Source organism: Pinus tabuliformis, chromosome 4_1, assembly GCF_031772625.1.
Source record: "Pinus tabuliformis cultivar Carrire ecotype Pingquan chromosome 4_1, CPIR1, whole genome shotgun sequence".
NCBI classification, from domain to species: Eukaryota; Viridiplantae; Streptophyta; class Pinopsida; order Pinales; family Pinaceae; genus Pinus; species Pinus tabuliformis.
Window position 1 is genome coordinate 895,791,640 of NC_142303.1, and position 9,592 is coordinate 895,801,231.

Consider the following 9,592-nt stretch of genomic DNA (forward strand, 5'->3'; position numbering starts at 1 on the left):
AGCGAGTCCCTGCATCAAGTTAACATTTAAGGTCTACTAACTCCCGGGCACATGAGATCTGCATGCTTAATTAAGGACATGTTGAGCAGTGTGTTTTCTATAGAGACGTCTGCCTGAAATCCCATCTGAGCCATGTGGGCATGGACGCGTTTACCATCTGCAAGGGCTTAGCAAAGAAGTATAAACAGAGGAGTCACACTGGGTTAACATTTAAGGTCTACTGACTCCCGGGCACATGAGATCTGCATGCTTAATCAAGGACATGTTGAGCAGCGTGTTTTCTATAGAGACGTCTGCCTGAAATCCCGTCTGAGCCATGTGGGCATGGACGCGTTTACCATCTGCAAGGGCTTAGCAAAGAAGTATAAACAGAGGAGTCACACTGGTCAATAGTATTGAGAATTTACAGCGCTTCATTGCACGCTGCTCTTAGTTCCTCACTCATTGATGATGAGAGTTGCGTTGCCATTGGTTTTAAGAGAAGCTGTGAAAGCAGTTGAAACAAGCAACTTATATTGATATCATATATGGTCATAGTAATGGGATTTATACATAACCAATACACGTGAACAAGTATAACACATGAGTAACCATGATGATTACAGGAAGCGGGCATACTTCCAAAGCTAATGTAATCTTCAAGCTCAATGTTTGACTAAAAGGATAAACTGACTGAAGCAACAGACAACAGCTGTCGAGCTTGAAGCAGATTTGGTCTAATCTTAACACGGTAACAGTGTGATGCCTGGTAGTTAATGACATTTGAAAATCTCATTTATGACATTTGTTTAATATTGCATGAAAGCCAAAATGGAGTAAAATGCCGATTATTGCATGATCAAACTAATGGAAGGAGACACGAGTAACATGATAACTAACAGAATCCAGGTCTCTAATAAACCCAAAAGAAAACAAGAAAAGCAATGGAATTCTAACTTACTGTGTCGAGGTCCCATGAACTCCACATAGAAATTATTGCTTGAATCCTCTACATTCTTCATTTTAAAGCCTTTCATCATACTGCCCATTGACCAACACTTTCCAGTTAGCCAACGCACAACGAACTTCGTATGATTTCATGTAAAAAATGTTATGAAACCCCAAGAATTTCATAAAGCTTGCAGTATCTTATGAAGGAGAAGGGAGAAAACCATGATATGGCATTACTTTACAGTAACTCCAAGCCATAACAGATTCCCAGATGAACAAAGAAAAAGATATATCATATATTATGGGATTGGCTTTGAAACTTACAGCTTCATGATATCTCTATTCCTGCGGTTGCCTGGTCGACTGGACATGGTATTCAATTGAATTCAAAACCCAACTGTGCCTTTCCGAGGTATTAAAGATTTAGTTGGGGCATGCAGCCTATAATCCACCACAGCGTTCCAAAAGATCCTTTCCGCTTACAATAACCTTTTCTTCAATACGTGACCAAAAAATTAAGAAGCACAGAACTTTAAACCAGAACAAATGAAATTATTGACTAAATTATATATGAAGTGGCAAAATACTACATCTCAGCAATGTTGGGATGGTAGATCCTATTCATAAAACGAATAGCTGGTGGTGTGAATGGATAAGTAGTTGATAATTCCACATAAACCGTCCACACTCCATCTTGGTAAAGACCTAATTAGATCATGACAAACAGTGAATTCTTCTTAACATCCCAGCAATCTACTCATTACAAAATTAAACAACGCCATTAAGACTTAACAATAAGTAAATTCATATATGAACTCAGGGATTGAGACAAAAGCCGAAGCAAACAACCTACATGCAAAATGGCAATGGGTTGTGCCAGCGCTAAGAGATATGTACAAATTTTCCAATCTTTTCCACTGGGAAAACTTTAGCAATGTAATTTTTTCCTGAAGTAGCTCAGCTTGTCACCTAGAATAATTCGAGAGAAAAAGAAAACAGTTAACTCTCAGTTCATTCTAGCTTCAATACAATGTAACCTAATTTACTAAATTATTTTCCCTGGCGTGGGGTATTTCCTATTATAACTAACAGAATCCAGGTCTCTAATAAACCCAAAAGAAAACAAGAAAAGCAATGGAATTCTAACTTACTGTGTCGAGGTCTCATGAACTCCACATAGAAATTATTGCTTGAATCCTCTACATTCTTCATTTTAAAGACTTTCATTATACTGCCCATTGACCAAAACTTTCCAGTTAGCCAACGCACAACGAACTTCATATGATTTCATGTAAAAAATGTTATGAAACAGAAAACTCTGTTCAGATTCTCGGATGCATGATGAATTGTTTGTGTTGCCTCCCATACATATGTACAGTAAAGTATAAACCATAGACTAAAAGGATAGACTGACTGAAGCAAAAGACAACAGACTGAACAAGAATGAATTTGAAATCCACAGTCAATGCACACTTAAGCGGGAATAGAGGAATGGAAGCCAGCCAGAGAAGAAAGACGAAAACTGACATATTATAGAGGTGAAGTCGCTGGACAATATCTGTGTACCCTACAAGAAATGAGTGAGAAGCCGGGAAAATCACATTCCTCATTAATACTACGGCATGAGAAAATGTTTTCATCTCCTCAATGGTAGAATCTGGAATGCTGATAGCAGTTTCGTCCACAACATAAACAAGCTTAAATTTTGTAAGTTGCTTGAACTCTGTTAGCACAACACTTTCATCAGATTGTATCATGATTCTATTGGTCATGTTGTTGTAACCGCTCTTAGTTAGAGCTGAAATAATGGGATCCATGATACTAAGATTCCTTTTCAATGATATAGCTCGTGCATTCTGTGAAAAAAAGCAAGAAACAAGATACACTTTATAGTATCATGAGTTAACATTTATTTCATGAGCTAGTTTATATTTAACTCTTCAGATTTCTAATCAGATTGAAGAACTGTACCTCTATGTTGATGATAACATGAACATTTCCTTGACTCTCTGCAAACTCTAAAAAGGCAGACAGATTTCTTAGAAGATTATAACCCTCTATATTAAACGGGCTGTAAATGTTTGCTGCACAGTACAAGAAATTCATATCACAGTATTACATCAGTTGCCCTCTGAAATACTAAACCTGTTATATTTTAGCAGAGCTAAAGTTCTCCATTATTATTGATAAAAAGAGGGAGAAGTTAGCAATGTACTATCATTTGAGGAACAATTCAAATGATTACACTTTTGAAACTTTGGAAATTAACAGGTGTGCGAGGAAGAGATTTTCTATTATTTTGACTGTTTCAGCCAGCATGGATCAGACTTACGTGTCAAGCTTTGAATTTCATTCCATGTGAGATCAAACGTGAAGATGCCTGGCCGGTTATTTGGGGTATCTAGCACCATTTTGTTGATGCCTGGTACGGTTGTTAAGCGAGATGGATAAAACACTGAATTTGATACGATATTTGTTCCTATCATAAGGTCTGGTGATTCCCTACAGATAGGAACACCATCTTTTGTTATTTGAACAGAGCAATCAATGTAGTCAGCTCCATCTCTTATTGCAGCCTGATAGGCAATATCCGTACAACCTGGGTAGTCACCGCTAGCTCCATTGTGAGAAATTATTAATGGTTTTCCTGGAACCACCAATTGAAGCACAATTAATGTTAGCAGTCCATGTACAGTACTCCAGAATTTCAATATTTCCAGCAGCAACTATATCAGAGAGCTAAACGACGCAGTTAAAAAATGGCTAAAAGGCAAGCAGGATATGAAGTGAACTGTGCACCTGCGTTGGAGGATGTACTGACATTGCTCTGAGCATAGCAAGCTGTATTGTCATTAATCCACAGAAATCCAGTGAGTTTATAGTTTTAAGAATCTTGATCAACAAAGAAATATATTCAGAAAGAGATACATACTTATTATTATAAAAACATTCTGGCCTTGAAAGACATAAGAAGAATTATAGCCCTACATGGGTAGGGGATTGTACAAATTGATGGAGGTTAAGTAGCAAGAAAGCCATACCTATAGCCTCTGACGCTGTTACAGAGAAATCGGTTAGGATGCCATCAACTGTGAAATTCTTGTTGTCCACGAACTGTAGATATTCCCTTATTGGATCATATCTATAATTGTAGCTCATGCCATATTCATCATTGGCAAAATTAGCAGCAACTATTTCCAGCCCTGCATAGTGTGCATCTTGTACAATACTTGTAGGTGCTTGTAAATATAAGTTTGTACCGACAGGCCAAATGTAGTCCTTTGGAACCATGATTCCAACAGCAAATGTCTTCACAAATGTTAAATTTTTTACGAGGGAACCATATGTTGCATTCGTTGATGGGTCCACATCTTCTTTGCCCAGAAGCATCAGTATTACTCAGATGTAATGGCAATTAGCTGTCTTTTATCACGATCTGCCACTAAAAGATGAGTTTTCTAACCTAAAATGATTATCATATGTATTATCTCACCCTATTTCAATGTTCGTGATAATGTTATGAAAAGCAATATAATATTGAAAAGCAATAAATCATATTATTGAAAAGCAATATATCAGTCATATATAAAATAATAATATTATTACAAATAGTAACATATGATATATTTTGATAATATAAAGTTATAACACGTGAAACGAGATCTTCTAAGTGATTTATTGATAGAACAACCACGTGTACCGAAATTTCTTCGCCAGATGCCTAACACATTCATTTCTATGCTAACACATTCATTTCTATGTGTCCATAGGATCTTGGCTTGTTCTTCATATAAGCTGTTAGTACAATAGCATAGAAAAGACAATAGCTACAGTCCACGAGCGCTTACGCATTAAGTGAAATAAAAAACGCTGGGAGAAGAGGTGGGCTAGGATAAATACCTGAAATTTCATTACTTATGTGCTTCGTGTTTGCTCGCTAAACAAACACGACTGTGCAACTCATTCATCCCCTCCAGCCATTCATCTTTCGAATCTGCAAAAACTGAATGAAGTCGGGCTCCTGGCAAGGAGCAGTATAAGGTTCATTATGAGCCTTTCATTGGCCTTCCATTGGGTACTTGTGAAGTTGCTAAGGTCTCTGTGAAAGGGAGTGGTGCTGTTAAGAAGCAGCAGAAGAAATGTGTGAAGCGGAATAGGAAGCCGGGTGCAGCGTCAGCTAAAAGATGAGCTTATGTTTATGGAGAATGATGAGGCTGGTTTCATTGAGAATAGTCTCAAATTGATTAAGGGTGCAGCCTTGGGGAGTGGTGTTGTTAAGAAGCAGCAGAAGAAATGTTCTGCTTTGCTACTGTTAAGAAGCAATAGAAGAAAAGTAGAAGAAATGTGTGAAGTAGAATAGGAAGCCGAAATGTGTGAAGAGGAACAGGAATTCCCCTGTAGTATCAGCGAAAAGATGAGCTTATGCTTATGGTGAATGATGAGGCAGCTAAAAGATGAGCTTATGCTTATGGAGAATGATGAGGCTGGTTTCGTTGAGAACAGTCTCAAATTGATTAAGGGGCCAGACTTGGTGGAGAATACGCATAAGCATAAGCTGATGGAGCCGCACTGAATGCCAATGGAGCTGTAAAATTCAGTAAGTACCAGCAACCCCAAAAAATTTAAGATGTTTTGTTTACAGTTTTGAAATTTTGATGCTTTCAACAAATATGTAAACTTATGTAAACTTCTGAATGGAAATTGATCATTCTGCAGAAAATTAGAATTCAAAATGTTGTGAATTAATATCCTGAAAAAATGAGATGAGATATATTACATGTAGAAGGTCAAAAATACTGATTAGTAATTTCACCTTAAGAAGCAGGCCTCCATCCAGGAAGCAGACCTGCGTCTTGGAGAGTGGTTAATCTCACAGGCAGAACGTCTTCGACCAACGTCTTGGACAGTGGTTAATATCACAGGCAGAACGACTTTGACCAAACGTCTTGGACAGTGGATCTCCTCCCTCAAAGCAAACCTGCATCTTAAGTGCCATGGGTTATTCTCCTCCCTCACAGGGCGAAACAGGTTTGATGAATAGTTCTGGTAAAGACAGTGGAAATAGGTTTGATGAACAGAACAGTTTCGATATTAGTTTGCCACTTGTATCCTCATGCATAACCATGCCACTTGTTTTATTTTCTGTATATCTATGAGATCACTGAAAAAGCAATATTAATCTCTAGCATTTGTACCTATCGAATTAATGTTAACATTAAAACAAGCCCGTTGACGGTTAGCGAGAATGCACCGGGCTTAAAAGGAATTTAAGCTATGCTCGAGCCTCTTCCGCCTCACGAAGAGGCCAAATAAGATGGCGAAGTCTCAGGTGGAAATGTAACTTAGGCTATCTCGGCACATCCCCGCACAGGGCATTTGCAAACTTTATGATAAACACTGAATAACATCGGGCAGCGACAAAGAACTAATGTTAACTCAGACCAATTCGATTACTATAGTCCCTGCTGAATGCCAGATGGCAGGGATTAATAATGGTGAAGGGACCTAAGATAAAAGTGTAAATGGTAAAATAATAACAAAATCTATTCTTAATCCCCGAAGCCTCCTTTACCTATTGATTCATATTTCCCTTTTTGCTTCCTTCTTTGTTTATAGTGAGGGAGGATTTTATCTTACATTACATTGTACATGTTTGCAAAATTAATGGCGATTCCTTTGAAAAAGACATTAAATCATTACATACGCAATCATGATCTAAGGGTTAGAAATAAGGTATGACAAAGGGTAAAAAATCCATTTCCAATCTCTCCATTAATATGATTACTGGAATTAACAAATGTTACTTGATGAAACATCATGCTACTCGTTAAAGAGAATATTAATATAGAGGAAGGCATAATCGATTACTTTCTATGATCTCTCTTAATAAAGAACCTATGATCTTAAACAAGGATATGAGACCATTTCCCTTGGTACCTCTTGTTAAGAATATTAAAATTAAAGTAGGTTCAATAAACAGCTCTTTAAGATTCAATTTGGGAGAATACTAATTTAGAGAATGGTTGGTTGATCTATCCCAAAAATTTTGCTCGATGAGAAACCAACGAGTTTGTAGAATTGTCAAGTAACTTTTTTTACTTAAGAAAGTTTTTAAAATGGAATAAAATGGTATATATTTTAAAATTATGTATATAGAAACATTAATAGATCCAATCCCATAATATCCATTTTTTTTTGTGAGATAAAGTGTTTTCTATTTAATGACTTAGATTCAACTTGATCAACCACATAAACATCAACTATAATTCTACGAAAAAACCTACTAATGAGAACACTAATATAGAATAAAGTTATCCCCTTTTGCAGTATTTATATGCTAAAATAATGATAAGTTAATTTAGAATAAAGTTATCCCCTTTTGTAATACTTATATTGTAAAATAATGCTAAGTTAACCTTCTTTAGGATCCTATTGGGTGGGAATACTAATCTCAAGGAAGGGTCAATTCAACCTTCTCCAAGAATCTCATTTGTAGTAAGTTTATTCTAAAAGAAGTTTTAGTTGACTCTTTGATCCTAGTTATACATGGAATAAAATGAAAGGAAGGAAATGAAATAAACTATAAATATAGATAAATATAACAGAAAGCATAATAATATAGTGAAACCTCAACTTCTTTAATAAATAAAATAACAAAATATTGTAGCACACAAACTAATGAGAATGGTGATAGTTATATATGAGGAAAATGAGATGGAGGCTATATGCATTCAAAAAAGATATTAAAAGAGGCTAAAAGAATGGATTTTTAACAAAAGAAAAACCCTAGAGACCCAAAACCTAACCCTATAAGATGAAGATTCAAAATATTTATAGGACCCAAGGTGGTTAGTTGGTACACCAAACTCCCACGGACACAAATTTTGCATACAATCTCTATTTGGGATGTAGAATACCTTGTTAGAGAGAACTATTTGAGGAATTTTTTTTTAGCTAGGGCCAAACCATGCCAGGACAATGCAAGGTTGCCATGGCCCTCAAAATTTCTATAAAATGTCATTTAGGGTGTCAAAATGGTCCCAGAAGTCTGGGACCCAAAAAGCAATAGAAAATCTACCAAGAAGATGGATAATTGTTTAGTTGATAGAGGATGTGGTTGGCCACAAATATCCCCCTAGATAAGTACTCCAACTGTAAGTAGAAATGGTCTCCATTATCTCATGTTCTTGCATCAGATGTGGGAACTTCTATTGAATTTGGCTCTTAGTGAGCCACTTTCTTCGGTTAAAAATCTATCTTAGTTTGACAACATGGTAGTATGGTATTTGCTTCTAGAAGGTATATTTTCTCTTATTGTCCATGATATGATTCAACGTATCCTACTAAATACAATTAAGATTGAGTTTTGTGTTGGCCAATTACTCAGCTACCTCTCAAGCATCCAATAGAGTTGGAAGATATTGTTGAAGCAACTATAAATTAAATATTAGATGTGTGGCAAGGAAAAGGGGAATACATAATTTAAAAGAATTTTCACTCAAAACTTTTTCATTGTGTAAGGCACATATTAGAGTTTTTTCAGCTTCCTAAGGGATCTTGTGAGGTTGTATTTCTATAAGTGAAAGAAAACCTTGGCACCAACCTAAATCTTGGGTGGAACCCTATGTTATTGATGTCACTACCTATCACTAGCATTGTATTTTGGTACGACGTGATGAACCTATTATTGAAGGTGGTGGATCTATTGAAAAAATTTGGTTGCTCTATTCCCTTTAACTAAACATGGGAGTATTGTTGTATTGAATATGTAATTGGCATAGCTACATTAGTTGGTGCCAATGGTTGGAACCTGAAGCACACTTGAAAATGACTGCGGCCAATAGAGCTGTGGAGGGATCTATTATAGCTATGATAAACATATGAAAGGTTTTCATCCAATGTTTGTGGATGCTTGGAGTTCTACATATGTAAGATATGCACAATCATCATATTGACCATTTTTATTTTACCACTGATTTTGGTGATGAAAGGTGATCAATTCAGTCAACTTGGTATCCACTAGAGAGGATAGGATAAACCGGATAAAAATTAGGGACCTATTGTCCCTATCTCAAATGATTATCTAAGCTAGCCCGAGATGAGCCTAAACAAGCTCAAAGAAGAGTCTACTAGCACTTTAGTTGTGATACTCTTCCTGCGCCCTACCAAAATGGTCATATTAGAGAACTAGTCAGCAACCACAAACACATAATGATTACCATGCTTAGTTGAGGGATAATTGTACATGTAATCTATGGATAATGCCACTTAGGGATTTTCTAAGGTAGGTATATGGTACAACCCTCATTTATTGATGGTTTTTATAGAAATGGCACATGAAGTGCACAATTTGATATACCATTGGATATTTTATCGATGCTTTGACCAATAGAAGTGTTAAAAATAGCAACAAGAAAATCCTAATTTAATTTGTCCTTGAATTAAATTAGGAATTAAATTGTAATTCTATTCTCATAGAAACTTGTAACCGTTAACTACATTAAGTTGATTTAGTTGGCTCACTAAATTTGAGTTGGAAGTATATCTAGAGTCATGTAGAGTGATCACTAAATGTTAGGGGCCCAGGTTGACTTCTTATTGAGTTGTAATTATTTAATTCAGTTTAAATGAGTTAAATTCAGTTAAACTAGTTCTAACTATT

At 36.1% G+C, this 9,592-nt stretch overlaps 1 protein-coding gene across 1 annotated transcript; it reads right to left on the reverse strand.

Annotated features, from left to right (window-relative positions):
- Window positions 1-210: 210 nt before the first annotated feature.
- LOC149179054 (glycerophosphodiester phosphodiesterase GDPDL1-like) lies at window positions 211-5,926 on the reverse strand. Its single transcript, XM_089422334.1, has 8 exons — window positions 5,827-5,926; window positions 5,459-5,515; window positions 3,972-4,328; window positions 3,730-3,771; window positions 3,263-3,577; window positions 2,902-3,014; window positions 2,345-2,786; window positions 211-341 (listed from the first exon to the last, which is right to left on the reverse strand). The coding sequence occupies exons 1-8, from the start codon at window positions 5,924-5,926 to the stop codon at window positions 211-213; spliced, it is 1,557 nt and encodes a 518-aa protein (XP_089278460.1).
- Window positions 5,927-9,592: the final 3,666 nt, after the last annotated feature.